We start from the raw sequence: 19063 nt of genomic DNA on the forward strand, positions 1-19063 counted from the left end.
CAGAAGGGGACTGCCCCTTTTCCTGAAGTGTATAAAAATCGGTATTTCTGTTCAATAAAGCAGTTCCAGTTTGGCATCTAAGCTAGTGTCGTCTAGGTCTTGGGTGCAATGCCCAGCTATAATGCCTTGATCCTGGGTACCAGCGGCAAGGAAGCAGTTCTCTGATGGAATCGCCCAATCGGGGTGACAGGTGTTCCATTTATATATACACTGCTCAAAAGAATTAAAGGAACACTTTTTAATCAGAGTCTATAATCAAGTCAATTAAACTCCTGGGATATTAATCTGGTCAGGTAAGTCGCAGAGGGGGTTGTTAATCTGTTTCAGCTGCTTTGGTGTTAATGAAATTAACAACAGGTGCACTAGTTGGGAAACAATGAGGCAACCCCCAAAACTGGAATGGATTTATAGGTGGAGGCCACTGACATGTTTTTCCCTACTCGTCTTTTATGACTGTTTTTCACTAATTTTGCATTTGGCTAGGGTCACTGTCACTACTGGTAGCATGAGGCAATACCTGGACCCTACAGAGGTCGCACAGGCAGTCCAACTCCTCCAGGATGGCACATCAATACATGCCATTGCCAGAAGTCTTGCTGTGTCTCCCACCAGTCTCAAGAGCATGGAGGAGATTCCAGGAGACAGGCAGTTACTCTAGGAGAGCTGGACAGGGCCATAGAAGGTCCTCAACCCATCAGCAGGACTGGTATCTGCTCCTTTGTGCAAGGAGGAACAGGATGAGCACTGCCAGAGCCCTACAAAATGACCTCCAGCAGGCCACTGGTGTCAATGTCTCTGACCAAAAAATGAGAAACAGACTTCATGAGGGTGGCCTGATGGCTGACATCCTCTAGTGGGCCCTGTGCTCACTGCCCAGTACCATAGAGCTGGATTGGCATTTGCCATTGAACACCAGAATTGGCAGGTCCGCCACTGGCACCCTGTGCTTTCCACAGGTGAGAGCAGGTTCACCCTGAGCACATGTGACAGACGTGAAAGGGTCTGGAGAAGGCTTGGAAAATGTTATGTTGCCTGTAACATCGTTCAGCATGACTGTTTTGGTCTTGGGTCAGTGATGGTCTGGGGAGGCATATCCATGGAGGGACACACAGACCTCTATAGGCTAGACAATGGCACCCTGACTGCCATTAGGTATCAGGATGAAAGCCTTGGACCCATTGTCAGACCCTACGCTGGTGCAGTGGGTCCTTGGTTTCTCCTGGTGCACAACAATGCCCAGCCTCATGTGGTGAGAGTATGCAGGCAGTTCCTGGAGGATGAAGGAATTGATACCATTGAATGGCCCCCACGCTCGCCTGACATAAATCCAATAGAACACCTCTGGGATGTCATGTTTCGGTCCATCCAACGCCGCCAGGTCGCACCTCAGACTATCCAGGAGCTCAGTGATGCCCTGGTCCAGATCTGGGAGGAAATACCCCAGGACACCATCCGTTGCCTCATTAGGAGTATGCCCCAATGTTGTCAGGCATGCATACAAGCACGTGGGGGCCATACAAACTATTGAGGACCATTCTGAGTTGCTGCAATGAAATTTCAGCAAAATGGATGAGCCTGCTGCATCATTTTTTCACTTTGATTTTTGGGGTGTCTTCGAATTCAGTCATCTGTAGGTTGATCATTTTCATTTCCATCAAACGATGGGCCATCCTTACGTTCCTAACACATTATCCCGTCCACATCAGTATAGAGATCCAGCAGGAGATTTCTCCTCATTGAGATCTGATTTGTTTTCAAAGTGTTCCTTTAATATTTTTGAGCCGTGTATATATATATATTTATACACACATCACATAGTAAACACATATACATTTCATATATTTTCTAATAGGCATTCATACTTCCCAACTTTCTAAGAGGGGAAAGAGGTACAAATTTAGCTCAAAGCATGTATGCAAAGGACCCCCCACCCCACCATGCCCCAAGTTCGGTGGCCTATGAAAAATGAATAAGTAAAAAATGATTGGCTAAACCAAAAAGTACATTTTTCATTGCTGTTTTCTTTAAACTGGCCTTTTAAAACAACAATAATGTGATAATAAAAAGGTTTGTGTGAGGGTTTTAGTGTAGTTTACTGTAGTTGAAGGATAAGTTCACCTTTTCGGGCAGAATTTCACTTTTCATAATAAATAGAAGTTTTCCAATGCCTATTCTAGCCATCCCAATGTGCTTTTCTCTCACCTTATCCACAGGAGGTTTAATTGTTTGTCAGTTTATTTGAGATTTTGAATTGCTTTTCAAATTCCATTATTTCCTGTCGATGGTCTCTCAGCACTCACTTCCTGTAGGCCTCCTTCCAGAAGCCTTCATTTCCTTGTTGTATCACAGAACAGGGCATGGTAGGGTGTGTTCCCCACTCTGGATCACACCCCCCTCATTACAATACTACCTTCCACCAACTTCCTATACCATCTGATTGTACAATCTGCTTTAGATCTCCCATCAGTTATGTAGTACAAGGGCCTGTCTGATTTGATACAAACTGAATAGATTGTTCAGGTGTGTCCTCCTATTCCATAGTTCTGGTAAATCTAGAGAATATTGTACAATCAGTTTGCATAGTGTATGGTGATCTTTATACAAGTACATAGGAGGGAGTGGACGGAGACACTCAGTTGCCAGGCCCCGTTCACATCTCCATGTAGCAAAAACACACATTCCTGCATGTGTTTGTTTTGGATGCTTTGGAGCACTTTCACTCATCTTGCATAGGGCGGCCCATTCACACAACAATCGCCCCAGAAAAGTTGCAGAACTTTGGTACTGCAGTTTTTGGTGTGTTTGCTGCACTTGGGGTGCCTTTAACATTTACGGACAACACAAACACGGTGCACATTTGCAGCGTGTTTCTGAAATACATGGCAAATCGTGCAATTTCTGTGCAGATTGCTATTCGTTTGGAAACACACAGATGTGAATGGAGCCTCATTGTTCTGTGTAAACAAACTGATTTCACTTTCAGGGGCCATTCACATCTAGCGCATGTTTTTTTCCAGTGACACACATAGGGCAGATCATTGATTTCAGTGGGCTACGCTACACGTGGCAAAGTAGCTCATGGGACATTTTGTCATGGTGCGAGTTGCGTGGTTTTTACTGCACGATTTGCTGCATTTGTCACCCATTTTTTCATGTGGCATAATGTGTTTGTTTCTGTGTTTGGTGTGCTGCTAAGAATTAATGACACTGAAAGTACAACTAGGTCATTTTAGGTGTATAAAATCTGGCCATACACTATACAATCTCCTTTGGATTTTCCAATAGGATGACACACCATCTATCCAATCACTCCGTATCCAATCTAGCAGGCCCTTGCACTACATCAGGGGTATCCTGTGGGCTGAATGTGGCCTTAGCCCGTCTGAAGGGATGCTGGGGTAGCCAGGCAGAAGCACGTGTGGAAAGATGCCGGGGATGCTGGGAAAAAATAGTTGATGGGTGAAGGGCGTGTTTAACCACTTTACAACTGTGCTATAGCCGAATGACGGCTACAGCGCAGTTGTCCAGTTCTGGGTGGATGTCACATGACGTCCTCCCTGAACGCGCCCTTAGCAGCATGCACCCGCAATAATGGGCAACTGTATTTACTCGGTGATCTGCTGTGTCATTGGACACGGCTTATCTCGTGGTAAAAGACCGTTGTGATTGGCCTTTTACCTCATCATGTGATCAGCTGTGTCCGTAGGACACAACGATCACAGAGATCGCCGGGTGCGTGCCACTGGGGGCGCACGGGAGGGCATGTTCTGGGAGAACGTCATATGACGCCCCCCAGAACTGCACAACCGCGCTGTAGCTGTCATTCGGCTATAGCACGGTAAGGATGTGGTTAAAATTTGGCACAATCTTAAGCCACCCATTACAAAATGTAAAAAAACTAAACTAATAGTTTTACAGAACGCAGCAACATTTGCCCGTGTAGGAATCTCAAAGGTGGTAGAGGTGATTTATTCTTCCAAAGCAAGCACACTTTTGCACACTGGTACAGACTAGTATTCCATTGTTTCTCTTATTCCTCAGTTTCTCTCACTCAGCTAGAGTGACCCCAGTGCTCACGGAGAGGGGCAGGGAAGGGGCAAGCTAGCATGCTGTGCAGGTCCCTGATGTCCTTCTTATCAACTGATGACATCATTGGTTGTTATGTCGCCGGCCGCTAGAAAGTTGTAATGGTGCACAATGAAAACCTGTGGTTTACATGTAACTATAAGGCATGTTTCATCCACCCGCTGGCTTGTATACAATTTTTGGGCAATTTTTAGGCATTTTTTTCCAGGCACCCCTGAAGAAACCTGAAGGTACCCTAGTTGAAAGAGGAAATTTCGAAATTTTAATTGTGCCTAAGCATCACCATGAAAATATTGTCTGGAATTACTTTTGGAAAGCAGCAATGCACTTCCTAGTATGCGAAGGTGCCTAGGCACACCTGTTCTGTAAAGTCAAAAAGTGAAAAGGTGAACACCGTGCTTGGGCTAAAATAGTATAGAAGCATCCAGCAAGGACAGTTTTGATATTCCAACTCTAACAATAAAATAAATAAGTATGCAGTGCTAAACATGACAGAATAAATCTGCATTCTTACATTAATAAATCATAAATTAATATCCAATAAATACATAGAATAGCTAAATCCAATTCATATAACCCCCCTTCACAAAGAAAGCAAAATTCAAATAGCGTTCCTCTGGGCTTCCTTGAAATGGACCCAGCTGCCAAATCAAAGATCTGCATGTGTGTTAATGTCACCTTTGTAGGCCCTACCCTACACGTTTTGGCAGAGATGATGTCATCTGGGGGACAGGCTTAAAAGCTCCCAATTTATTTTTGCTTTGTTTGTGAAGCCTGTTGAGATTGCTTTCATGTGAGTGTAGTACATACATTTTTAATTAATGTTTGGCAAATACTGTTTTACACTATGGAAGAGTTTTTTTGCATTCTATTTTTGAGCCATCAAGCTGCTATTCTGTAATCATGCCCTGGCGGAGAGGAGTACTGATGTAAGAAAGATCCTAACCTCTGTAAATGCTATTTTGACCATCTGTTGTCTCATAATAGTCTCATAATCTGGTAAGGAGCTGCATAATCCTATGGCTGGGGCACTAATTATTTTCCTGTGGATCGTGAGTTATGATTTCCAATGGTCCTTTTCAAACACAGGTGTCTACTATTATCTATGAAGATGCTCTGCATCTCTGCACTCACTATTGATCTATTGAGAACTTTTTTAATTGTATTTAACACTCTTGGACAGTATTATATGGAACATTTTTTTCACCGTCTCACACCTGTTCTGTAGCCTCATACACATATATCTGCAGTGGGAGCTCTAAGGCTCCAACATGAGGAAGCAAAGCCCTGCAACATGAAAGCCTTCACCTAAAGATACAGTGCAGAACAGGGCATGGTGAGTCAGTAATGATGGAAAGATCAGCTGCTGGGAGACCACATCCAATACTAATGACTAGTTCTTCACCCTCTACCTGCCTTTTTTTGAGCACAGCTTCTAGAGTTGATTTCCTCCACAAGACACAAGAGAATAAACCCATAATTAGCTGAATGTTTTAGTGTGGATGTTATGGGTAGAGGTCACATCAGACAAATTCATACCTCCAGACCCAACTGTGGCATTTCCTGTTACAAGCTACTACTGCCACCAAACAAATAATAGCCAAGGTCTGAAACTAGCAATGGAACCCCCCAAACCATGCTCCATGAAAAAAGAGGATAGCACCAAAGTGTGGCAGCCCAAAATAGACAAGCACTGCCACCTGGCTTCGATTATATTCTCCTGAAACCATAGTGCCCCCACTTTTTCTACACTGTAGGCATAGCAGCCAACTGTCCTTCCTATGAGACCAATCCCTCTATCCCCCGTGCAGTCTCAGTTGTCCCTTTTTGTTCTAATGTATACTGTGCATCTCTATATAAAATGTACTATTTTACTGCTGCCTCTTACTGCTAGTTTTAGGTGATTTGGAGTCGGATTTAGTGATATCACTCCTGTGCAGCTCTTTGTTCTCTTTGCTGGAGGCTCCAACATGAGGAAGCAAAGCCCTGCAACAGGAAGCCTTCACCTAGAGATACAGTGCAGAACAGGGCATGGTGAGTCAGTAATGGTAGAAAGATCAGCTGCTGGGAGACCACATCCAATACTAATGACTAGTTCTTCACTCTCTACCTGCCTTTTTTTGGCCACAGCTTCTAGAGTTTAGTTCCTCTTTAAATGATCAAGTTGGTCTCCACAAGACACAAGAGAATAAACCCATAATTAGCTGAATGTTTTAGTGTGGATGTTATGGGTAGAGGTCACATCAGACAAATTCATACTTCCAGACCCAACTGTGGCATTTCCTGTTACAAGCTACTACTGCCACCAAACAAATAATAGCCAAGGTCTGAAACTAGCAATGGAACCCCCCAAACCATGCTCCATGAAAAAAGAGAATAGCACCAAAGTGTGGCAGCCCGAAATAGACAAGCACTGCCACCTGGCTTCGATTATATTCTCCTGAAACCATAGTGCCCCCACTTTTACTACCCTGTAGGCATAGCACCCAACTGTCCCTCCTATGAGACCAAATCCCTCTATCCCCCGTAGAGTCTCAGTTGTCCCTTTTTGTTCTAACGTATACTGTGCATCTCTATATATAAATGTACTATTTTACTACCAAACATGTTATGCTACACTAAAGGTTTTAGCCAACCTCTATATTATTGCATTTGCCAAAGTTAGTATAAAGGGAAAAAATTAGGTAAAAAAAGCTCTTGTATGGTTTATCCAATCATTTTCTACATATGAGATCTTTGTGGTCCATGTAACTGGATCTGTGGCAGAGACGTGTCCTTTGTGTCAATACTGTGTACTAAAAGATGTCTCTCTTTATCATTTCATAAAGTTGGGAGTTATGCTGTATGGGCTCCTATGTCCACTGCACTACTATGGCCTCCCACTACCCCAAACCTCCAGGACTTCCCTACCCTCCCATGCCCTATCCCCTGTCTAATTTTTCACTTTTTCTTCCCCTCTCCTCTGGTTCTCCTTGCTCATTTAACTCAATGTTTGCACATTCTCATGTTAGCAATGGTATACTTTACTGCATTATATATATAAAATACTACTGTACCCAAATGTATCTGCAGGTGCACATGTACCACTACTGTAACTTTCCCTTAATGTTTAAAGTTGTTGTAAACCCCTACATATGTACAGTCAAGTAACTGGCAGCAGGTGATACACAGAGATTAAACAAATCCATCTACATAAGTTGTACCTGTTTATCTGCAGTATTCTCTTCTCTACATACGTTCAAAGTGCTGAAATTGTACAGCTTGTCTGAGAGTTAAAAAAAAAGGGGGCGGAGAGCAAAAATAACACACTGCAGAGCTCAGTTAGGAGAGCTCTGAGAGCTGATTGGAGGGAAGAGACACACCCCTCCTCACACAGCTCACAGGAAGACAGCTGAGGCTGTCAATCTGCTCGTGGTCAATCCCCTGTAAGCATTTTTCTCTTGGTGTCAGGAAAACTTGTGACTCATGACTGATGCTGATAGCAGAGGAACGAAGCAGCAGACAGAAATGACACTTAGTGCTCTGGATTAAGGGACAAGTACACAATGTGAAAGGATATGCTTTGTTCATATTCCATGTCTGAGGTTTACAACAACTTTAATTAAAACATTGAAGAAACCGGGACTTGCCAGTGCAGAAATGGATTAATAACATATAGATACACGGATGATAATAAAGAACACGGCTTTAATAATCCTGTATTACTTTGTATTGGGGATGATCTGTGGTCTGAACAGCGTGTCTGTATGTTTGAAGGTATCTGTCAGATCTTCAGGGCTCTCTTCTGACAAATCCAGCCGTGTTGGGATTTACAGAGATCCTTATTATATCCAGACTTCGCTTCCCGCCATACACAGTTTCCTGAAGATCCTAATAGCTGAAATCTGAGTAATAAAAAACAATAAGTAATTATGAGGATCTATTGTTTTCTGGATGACAAACCTTCATATTTATAGTGTAGCTGTAGCACCCTCCTAGATAGGTTGCTAGGTATTAGGAAAATTTAGCTATTTTGGCTCTGTAGGTTTGATTGTGCCCCCTATCTACTGGTGGATTCTAGAATGTACAGTCAGGTCGATAAATATTGGGACATTGAGACAATTCTAACATTTTTGGCTCTATACACCACCACAATGGATTTGAAATGAAACAAACAAGATGTGTTTTAATGCAGACTGTCAGCTTAAATTTGAGGGTATTTACATCCAACTCAGGTGAACGGTGTAGGAATTACAACAGTTTGCATATGTGCCTCCCACTTGTTAAGGGACCAAAAGTAATGGGACAGATTAATAATCATAAATCAAACTTTCACTTTTTAATACTTGGTTGCAAATCCTTTGCAGTCAATTACAGCCTGAAGTCTGGAACGCATAGACATCACCAGATGCTGGGTTTCATCCCTGGTGATGCTCTGCCAGGCCTCTACTGCAACTGTCTTCAGTTCCTGCTTGTTCTTGGGGCATTTTCCCTTCAGTTTTGTCTTCAGCAAGTGAAATGCATGCTCAATCGGATTCAGGTCAGGTGATTGACTTGGCCATTGCATAACATTCCACTTATTTCCCTTAAAAAAACGCTTTGGTTGCTTTTGCAGTATGCTTTGGGTCATTGTCCATCTGCACTGTGAAGCGGCGTCCAATGAGTTGTGAAGCATTTGGCTGAATATGAGCAGATATTGCCCGAAACACTTCAGAATTAATCCTGCTGCTTTTGTCAGCAGTCACATCATCAATAAATACAAGAGAACCAGTTCCATTGGCAGCCATACATGCCCACGCCATGACACTACCACCACCATGCTTCACTGATGAGGTGGTATGCTTAGGATCATGAGCAGTTCCTTTCCTTCTCCATACTCTTCTCTTCCCATCACTCTGGTACAAGTTGATCTTGGTCTCATAGGATATTGTTCCAGAACTGTGAAGGCTTTTTTAGATGTTTTTTGGCAAACTCTAATCTGGCCTTCCTGTTTTTGAGGCTCACCAATGGTTTTTATCTTGTGGTGAACCCTCTGTATTCACTCTGGTGAAGTCTTCTCTTGATTGTTGACTTTGACACACATACACCTACCTCCTGGAGAGTGTTCTTGATCTGGCCAACTGTTGTGAAGGGTGTTTTCTTCACCAGGGAAAGAATTCTTCGGTCACCCACCACAGTTGTTTTCCTTGGTCTTCCGGGTCTTGTGGTGTTGCTGAGCTCACCGATGCGTTCCTTCTATTTAAGAATGTTCCAAACAGTTGTTTTGGCCACGACTAATGTTTTTGCTATCTCTCTGATGTGTTTGTTTTGTTTTTTCAGCCTAATGATGGCTTGCTTCACTGATAGTGACAGCTCTTTGGATCTCATCTTGAGAGTTGACAGCAACAGATTCCAAATGCAAATAGCACACTTGAAATGAACTCTGGACCTTTTATCTGCTCATTGTAATTGGGATAATGAGGGAATAACACACACCTGGCCATGGAACAGTTGAGAAGCCAATTGTCCCATTACGTTTGGTCCCTTAACAAGTGGGAGGCACATATGCAAACTGTTGTAATTCCTACACCGTTCACCTAATTTGGATGTAAATACCCTCAAATTAAAGCTGACAGTCTGCAGTTAAAGCACATCTTGTTTGTTTCATTTCAAATCCATTGTGTTGGTGTATAGAGCCAAAAATGTTACAATTGTGTCGATGTCCCATTGTTTATGGACCTGACTGTAGTTGGCAAATCAGCAGCCTGAATGTTGTCTCAGCCAATCTCCAGGGGTAGGGTGTGCCCAGTAGGTGTCTGGGTGGGGTACATAGATAGCCTGGGGCCCAAACAACCCTGTCCTCCTGCAGTAAGAGAAGTGTCCAGCCTAGTTGAAGTTCTACATATGCTCATCGAGGTCCCAGCTAGGTCAACTTTTGAACTAATTGAGGGATTTCACTGGGAATCTGGTCTGGAGAGCTCACAGGTGACTATCTCTCTCTTATTGGAAGGAAGCCTTCAGTTATCCAGGTACATTTTGAGTACAGACCTGAGTCTAGGATCCTAGTGACTGTTTGCTGTTTTCCTTTGTGCACAAGTGCCAGTGGTTACTCTGACTGGGAAATTTCCTACCAGTAACCAGGTGCTGGCCATGCTGTAAAAAAATGCTCTGGGCTGCATATACATAGTGAAGAGTGTCTTTCTGTTACTACATGGTGTTACTGGAGTACCCCATACTTTACTACACCCCATCCAAGTTTAACTTGCAATAAAGCATAAAAAGACAACAGCCCCTCGACTGTTCATTGAGCCAGGAGGAGTGACTGTTGCTGTGTGCCTTTGCACTCATCTGGGCAAAAGAACTTTGCTCAAACAGTGGCTCCTTTAGTGCTACATAGATGAAGAGTTACTTACAGGCTGGTATAGAGCTGACCATCCACCCATCTCCATCCATCTCCATCTCTGTACAGACCGATCCTGAACAATTTATATGGTGATGCTTTGCTGAATCTATTTATAAAGTCCTGGGAAAACAGAACATCATCTGTCACAATCCAGTAACAGACATCAGACACACACATTGGATAGAAGTCTGAAGACTTCGTATAAAAGCTCTATTGTGGACAAATGTCACCAGAAAGTGATCCATGAACAGGAATTATTCATCAGTTTCCTTATATTCTATTGGAAACACAATCATTTATATTATAATAAACAGAATAGCACTCACCTACCTTTCCCAACAACCCAAAGAAATCACTTAACAGTCCTTTCCCTGAAGTACACAAAAATGTTACAAAAATAGTGATAAGTAGTCTTAATTGAAACAAACCCATATACAGTATCAATACACCTACAATCAAATTAAAGTCAATTTAAGTCCAAAGAAAAATTCTTGCAGGTGATTTCACAATCATTGATATCCCCGAATAAGATTGATGGTATACTCCAGAAAATCTTCATATACCTCAAAAACAAAACATTCTCGACATAGTGTATTATCCAAGGTATTATAATATAGTGCCACACGTGTCACATGAAACTAAAGTGCCACAGCAATCGTGAAATGTCAGAACTCCAACAACTCGATTAATGAATGCACTGCACACAATATAAGAAGTGCATAATTACCCTAACATAGACAAAATCAGCATAGGGTCCATAATACAGATGAAATGGCTTCCAAGCTTTAGTCTACCATCTTCTCCAAAGACTTCCAATAAACCTCAATGGATAGACCAGGGATCAATATATATATTAAATAACCAATAATTTTTATTGTAGCAACTTACATTAAAATTCGATGAGAACAGCTTCCATATAATGAGCACAACATGTCAAGATTCCTCAGCGGTAGCTATATGGTCAAATCCATACCACTCTGAAGGAGAGCCGGGTGGTAGATGGAAGTTTCCAGGGTGAGAACAACGGCGTGTCCGGAACCCAAAAATGGCCACCACGATACTTCCGGAAAAACGTCAATACGTCACCACGTCACGTGCCCCGGACGCGTTTCGTCACATCCGGACTTTTTCAACAGGGATACTTACGTGTGTGCTAACTCGCTATAAATACCCACTGACTGGAGAAACCCAAGCCGCGGCCATCTTACATTCTGGAAACCAGATATATATACCCTTATGTCCCAGGATCCACTCGGCTAGCGAACAGGCAATCTATCCACATTAGCCACCCTATATGCCCTGGCCACAAACGTATATTTTAAAAACATAACCTGTCTATGGTAAAGGTGACACGTCGATAATGGCCATTCATAACAGACTGACATATAAATTTAATAGAAAAAGCATCAATAAAATATTACATTAAATAAGGGATCAGAGCATTACTCCACCTTATACTTCCATCTCCAACCCATCTCCCCTATTACAATATAAAATACCTAAAATACTTTATACAATATGACCACCCAATTCATACTAAAATCTAGTCAAAAAATTATTTAAATTCAAAACAAAAATAAAAAATAAATACCAAAATAAAAATAATAAAAATGAAAATAAAAATAAAACATAAAATAAAAAATGTTTTTTAAAAATATAAAAATAAAAAAATAAAAAAAAAAAAATATATATATATATATATATATATATATATATATAAAAAAACATAAAAAATATCAAATAATAAAAATAATACAAATTATAAAAAAATTTTAACAAGAATATTTTTACATAGAAGGAAAACCTCCTTACATATTACTAAATTCCCATACAACAAAAAAAAACAGTAAAGAACTCTTCTCACAAATTAGACTACTCTACTGATCAGAAATGAAACAGTTAAGATCTAGCTCAATATTGAGATCCCTGGGTTGCAGGGTATTCAACCTGTAAATCCAGAAGGTCTCATTCTTAGATATCACCTGTACCCTATTGCACCCCCTCCAATGGAAATCCAATACATCAATGCCACAAAATCTCAATAAGCTCGGATCTAAATTATGAAAGTCACAGAAATGTTTAGACTATGCTCTTTCTTTCCTTTTTTTACATTTTCAACATGTTCTTTAAGTCTGACTTTTAAGTCCCTTTTTGTTCTACCAACATATTGAATATTACAAGGGCATTCTAGTAAATAGGTCACATATTTCATATTACCAGTAATACATTTCTTTATTACAAATGTCTCCCCCGTAACAGAAGATTTAAACGCTGTAATCTTCCTCTCTTTCATACCTGTAATTTTACATATCTTACATTTTTTGCAAGGAAAAAAACCCTGAAATCCAAACATTTTTAATTTACTGGGGGGGGGGGGGGAAATAACTCCCTTCACCAACAAGTTCTGCAAATTTTCACTTTTCCTATATATAAAACGAGGTTTTTTAGGTAGACTCTTTGCTAAGATGACATCTTTCTGTAATAGGGACCAATGTTTACTAATGATATTTTCCACTCCCTTGTACTGGCAGCTACATTTGGAAATAAAGGCAAATTCCACCATATTATTCACCTCAACCTCCAAATGTTTTTTTCTACTATTTCTCTTCTTCTTCCCATCCCCTAAATAATTCAGACTTACTTTATATCTAATTTTTTCCAATTGCATAGGGTCATAGCCTTTGGAAACAAACCGTTTTTTTATCAACTCAGATTGCACAATACAATCATCCAATCTGGAACAGTTCCTCATAATGCGGGTAAACTGGCCTTTTGGGATCCCCCGAATCCACAAGGGATGGTGACAGCTGCTAGTTGGAATGTACCCATTCCTATCGGTTTCCTTAAAGAAAGTTTTGAAACACAGTTTATTCTCAAATTTGAAAATATGTAGATCCAAGAAATTTATCCATTCCGTAGTCATATTAAAGGTAAAACCTAAATCATATTTATTCATACGGATATGGTCTAAAAAAATCCTAAGATCCAAATCAGTTCCATCCCATACTATCAAAATATCATCAATAAAACGCCTCCAGACTTTTAAGCCAACCCAGTTCTTTCCAAAAATTTCAGAATCCCCCCATTTGGCCAAAAAATATTGGCCAAACTGGGGGCATGATGATTATGAATCCTCCTGCGCTTCTATGGACAATCCCCCCTCCTAGTAAGTAAGCTGCTGACACTCAAACCAATAACCTAATCAGTGTAAAAATCTATATAAATTAGTGTAGCGCTTAAAAAATAACATAATTAATAGACTATAAAAATAATAAATGTGACCAGTGCTGTAATCTTCACAGTGCTCTTATGCCACTAATAGCACTTAAACATAAACCAAAACCATCAATATCAGAATATAATATGATAATAAATGTGACAAGTGCTGTAATCTTCTCAGTGCTAAAATACTACTGAGTAAGAAATGAGACCATAAAACATTAAAAATTAGTGATAGTGTCACTCCAAACAATAAATAAATCAATAAATAACAGGTGACGGTGCCACTTCAACTTCATTCAATGTCCAGTATTCATATTGACATTCATCTATTCGAAGTGTTCTTGATAACCATGCATAGTGTGTATAGATAGTGCCACACGTGAACCAACACACTCCTTATCCACTTTGGCTGCAATGCCTGCTCACCTCCTTCCTGCGACCCCAAGGGGCCCACAAGCCTTTAGGATCACCCTGGATCCTCAAGATTCCTGGTATTGGCACCTTCCTGATATTCCTCCTATCAGGTCTCCTCCACTCCTTCACTGCTATGCCTCCCAGGCTCCTCACCACCGATTGTCTGCAAGCTCTCTCTCACAAAGACAGTGAGTGAAAAAACAAATCCTCCATTGTGTAGTATTTCCAATCAGTAGGGTTTATTCTTAAATAGCAACAACAGGTGACTTACATTCGGTTGTACAGTCTCAGTACGTTCCTCTCAAGGTAAACTACAACCTCTGATAGTGACTTCCTGATAACCAGGAAAATGGCGTCCCACACCGAAAGTGCGACACTCCGGATACCGGAAGTAGCGTCTACGTATTGCCTACGCGTTACGTCACGTACCTCGTGACTTCTTCTGGGTATCGCTATGGAGACGCTGCCTTCTTTTATAGTGCGGTGGAACCAACTATCCCGCCCTTTAATCCCATTCTAATTGCGGCCGCCATTTTCTTGGAGCCTATTTTTCAGGGACATACATGGTAATCCTCTACTACTATGAAAAACCTCTTGTTAATCCTACGATCGTGAACTGACACATATACAGGCTATCTACTTAAGACTGGCCACTAAATCACAAATCTATTACAACTAACTTTATTCACAATACATAATAAAAATAATTTTTATAAAAATATTAAAAGAAATATTAAAAGAAACCCCCATTATCATAAAACTGAATGAGAGACCCATAATCCACCCTGGTCTCCCTATCCTGTGCATTGCCCAGCTCTATATTAAAGAGTAACTCCTATACTAAAAGCTCAAGATATTGAGAATATATAAAGATGGTAAACAATCAGCCCATCTCTCTACATATCATATAGTTGATAAAATAAGTAGTGAGTAGATACAAGTGCTAAATATAATAGGAACATCTAAAAAATTATATATAAAAATGATATTAATGCACAATATGCTCTTTTCACTAAACAGCTAATCAAACATATACGAACTACCTGAGTATGCAGTTTCCCCATAAATTACAATAAAAAGTATATACATATAAAAATAAACAGTCATGCCTTAAAATCCGACAACCTAGTCAATTTAATAATCATTGATAAAGGAATTAAGATCAAACTCAACATTTAGGCCTCTCGGGACTAGCGTTCTCATGTCATGTATCCAGCGTGACTCAGCTTGACTTAGTTGTTTTATCTTGTTGCTGCCTCTCCAGTGCTTTTTATATTTCTCTATACCCCAAAACTGCATTTTGGTGGGGTCCTTATTATGATACTTAGAGAAATGTTTTGAGACATTATGCTTTGGGAATCCCTTTAGAACATTTCTCACATGTTCTCCTATCCTCTTCCAAAGCGGTCTTTTTGTCCTCCCAATATATTGGTAACCGCACTCGCACTGTAAGCAGTACACCACTCCCATAGTTTTACACGTGATGAAGTCTTTAATATTGTGTTCCTGTCCAGTAGTGTTAACTAAGAACTTTTTTCGTCTACCGCTTTTCGTGGTCCTACATCCAACACACTTTTTACATGGGTAAAAACCTTCTTCACTCAAAAAAGTTACTTTGTTCATTTGTGGGGGGTCCAATACACTTTTTACCACTCTAGATTTAATAGTAGAAGCTTTTCGATAGATGAACCTAGGATGTTCTGGTAATACCGTTGTTAGCATAGGGTCCAATTTCAGGATATTCCAATGTTTATTGAATATTAGCTCAATTTTTTTGTGATGGACATTATAGTCCATAATAATAGGTATGTTATCCTCCTGGGTTACTTCTCTCTTTTTTTCCTCCAGAAGTATATCTCTGTCCATATTACCTACCTCTATAATTTTTTGTGTTATCATACTTTCTGAATAACCCTTTTCTACAAATCTAGTTGCCAATCCTCCCGCTTGTTCCAAATAATCCTCATATTTTGTACAATTTCTCCTAACTCTTACCATCTGCCCTTTTGGTATATTGTACAACCAGGGCGGGTAATGGCAACTTCCAATTGGTATATATCCATTCCTATCAACGTTTTTAAAAAATGTTTTCGTAATAAATTTGCCTTCTACTATTGCTATATTGACATCCAAAAAGTTAATCTGATCCTTGCTGTGTTCCCATGTAAACTTTATATTTTTATTATTCACATTAAGTTTATCCAGAAACCTTATTAATGATTTTTCCTCTCCTTCCCATATCACTATAACGTCATCAATAAACCTTTTGTAAACTTTCAGCTCTTCTGGACAATTATTAAACACTTCCATTTCTTCCCAACATGACATGAAAATATTCGCCACACTTGGTGCGTATCGTGCCCCCATAGCCACACCCCTTATTTGTTTGTAATATGTACCACTATACCAAAAATAGTTATGATCAAGGGAAAAGTCCAAACATTCTAATAGATATTTCCTTTGAGTCCATGTCAAACCACTATATTCTCTGAGTCCCCAATCCACTGCTTTCATGGCATCATCATGCCCTATGATAGTATATAGTGATGTAACATCAGCACTGGCTATATATGTTCTGTTATTTCCCTTATATGTATCTAAAATTTGTAGTAAATGCTTGGTGTCCCTCAGATATGCTTTGGTATTCTTAACCACTGGCTGTAGGAATTCTTCAATATATTCCCCCATCCTTGCTAATACTGATTCTATCCCATTAACAATGGGTCTGCCCGGTGGGTTCTCCATATTTTTATGTATTTTCGGGACAGTGTAGATTATTGGTATCCTACATAGGTCCGGTACTAAATATTTAGATTCTTTCTTGTTTAGGATCTTCTTATCTACTCCTTTCTTTACCAATGATACTAATTCCTTTTTATATGCAATTGTCGGATCTTTCATTAAAATTTGGTAAGTGGATATGTCGTTAAGCTGAGTGGAAAGTTCTTTAACATAGTAGTCTTTGGACAACACCACTATTCCACCCCCTTTATCTGCTGGTCTTACAACAATATCCTCCCGTTTAGAAAGCCTCTTAATCCCAATTTCTACTCCTATGTTCTTCTTAACTTTGGGTACACTCAATTTCTCTAGATCTTGATTAACTAATTTTTTAAAAACTTCAATATGACTGTTGTTACTAATCTGTGGATTAAAAACTGATTTATTTCTAAGATCAGTATGGGTAAAACTGCTACTCGGGGCACTATTTAAACAACTCTTTGCCCCCGGTAGTCCTAAAAAATACTTTTTTACATTTAATCTCCTAATGAATTTCTGAGCATCTATATATACTTTAAATTTATTCATGGACGCAGGGGGAGCATACTTCAAACCTCTATCTAATGCCATGAGTTCCTCTTTCGTTAATGTGGAGCCACTGATGTTAAACACTCCTTCTCCTATTGTTCTCTTTTTCTTTTGTTTTTTATATCCTGCCCTGCATCCCCTCCTTTTCCTGGGCTTTTCCTCTTTTCTCTCTCTGGGCTCCTCTCTTCTGGGTGTCTCTCTAAAAAATCCCCTTGTCTGGGCTCCTGCCTTAATGGCTCAAATCTGTTATAGGTGTATATGGGACTCCTATATTCAAATCTTGGATAGTCCCATTGTCCATATGTATCCGGGCCCTCATATCTTGGTCCATAGGGTCTAGGCACATAAGGTCTGGGCTGATAGTTGTTAGGGTTAGGCCCTGGTTGGTAATATGGTCTATTATTTGGATAATAAGGTCTATTATTATATGGTGGGCCTTTCTTATTGTTGGGTCCCCTATATCCACCGTTTCCATTTGGCTTAGGTTTGTATCCATTTTTTGGTGTCCTATAATTCTGAGTGTTATATCGCACTTGATTAGAATCTCTAACCTGATTCTTGTAAGTGGGTGTGGGATCGCTTTTGTTTACCACTTTTTCTTTAACTGGGGTTGTGTTAGCCGATGCTAGTTCAATCTCATTTTCCTCTGATTGCCATTTAAATACTTGGTTTCTTTTCATATCATTTAGATCTCTCTGATATTTTTTAGTTTTTCTGTACTTCACCTCTTGGTCCACCCTTTCTAGATCTTTATTAAGTCGATTGGTTAGATTTTGCATTTCTACTGTCTCTTTAAATGGTAGAGTTTTTTCTTTTATCTCACCTATTTGTTTATCTAAAGTTCTTAATTTCCTTTGTTTCCTTTTTAGTAAGAACATGACTAGTTCAAGACCCTTGTGATTTAGTGGCCAGTCTTAAGTAGATAGCCTGTATATGTGTCAGTTCACGATCGTAGGATTAACAAGAGGTTTTTCATAGTAGTAGAGGATTACCATGTATGTCCCTGAAAAATAGGCTCCAAGAAAATGGCGGCCGCAATTAGAATGGGATTAAAGGGCGGGATAGTTGGTTCCACCGCACTATAAAAGAAGGCAGCGTCTCCATAGCGATACCCAGAAGAAGTCACGAGGTACGTGACGTAACGCGTAGGCAATACGTAGACGCTACTTCCGGTATCCGGAGTGTCGCACTTCCGGTGTGGGACGCCATTTTCCTGGTTATCAGGAAGTCACTATCAGAGGTTGTAGTTTACCTTGAGAGGAACGCACTGAGACTGTACAACCGAATGTAAGTCACCTGTTGTTGCTATTTAAGAATAAACCCTACTGATTGGAAATACTACACAATGGAGGATTTGTTTTTTCACTCACTGTCTTTGTGAGAGAGAGCTTGCAGACAATCGGTGGTGAGGAGCCTGGGAGGCATAGCAGTGAAGGAGTGGAGGAGACCTGATAGGAGGAATATCAGGAAGGTGCCAATACCAGGAATCTTGAGGATCCAGGGTGATCCTAAAGGCTTGTGGGCCCCTTGGGGTCGCAGGAAGGAGGTGAGCAGGCATTGCAGCCAAAGTGGATAAGGAGTGTGTTGGTTCACGTGTGGCACTATCTATACACACTATGCATGGTTATCAAGAACACTTCGAATAGATGAATGTCAATATGAATACTGGAC

The 19063-nt window shown here is 40.3% G+C and overlaps 1 protein-coding gene across 3 annotated transcripts in view; it reads right to left on the minus strand.

Annotated features, from left to right (window-relative positions):
• Window positions 1-7666: 7666 nt before the first annotated feature.
• The window catches only part of LOC149440130 (C-type lectin domain family 2 member B-like), a 344322-nt gene continuing 332925 nt past the window's right edge, over window positions 7667-19063 (minus strand). For all 3 annotated transcript variants that reach the window (XM_089658907.1, XM_089658906.1, XM_089658905.1), the window contains 2 exons: window positions 10458-10567; window positions 7667-7970 (listed from right to left, as the gene is read on the minus strand). In XM_089658907.1, the coding sequence (XP_089515033.1) occupies window positions 7850-7970; window positions 10458-10567 (231 nt within the window). In that variant the 3' untranslated portion in view covers window positions 7667-7849. The remainder of the gene's footprint in view (window positions 7971-10457; window positions 10568-19063) is intronic.

This window comes from Staurois parvus, unplaced genomic scaffold (genome assembly GCF_062004578.1).
Source record: "Staurois parvus isolate SC_StPar_1 unplaced genomic scaffold, SC_StPar_1.0 ptg001111l, whole genome shotgun sequence".
Classification (NCBI taxonomy): Eukaryota; Metazoa; Chordata; class Amphibia; order Anura; family Ranidae; genus Staurois; species Staurois parvus.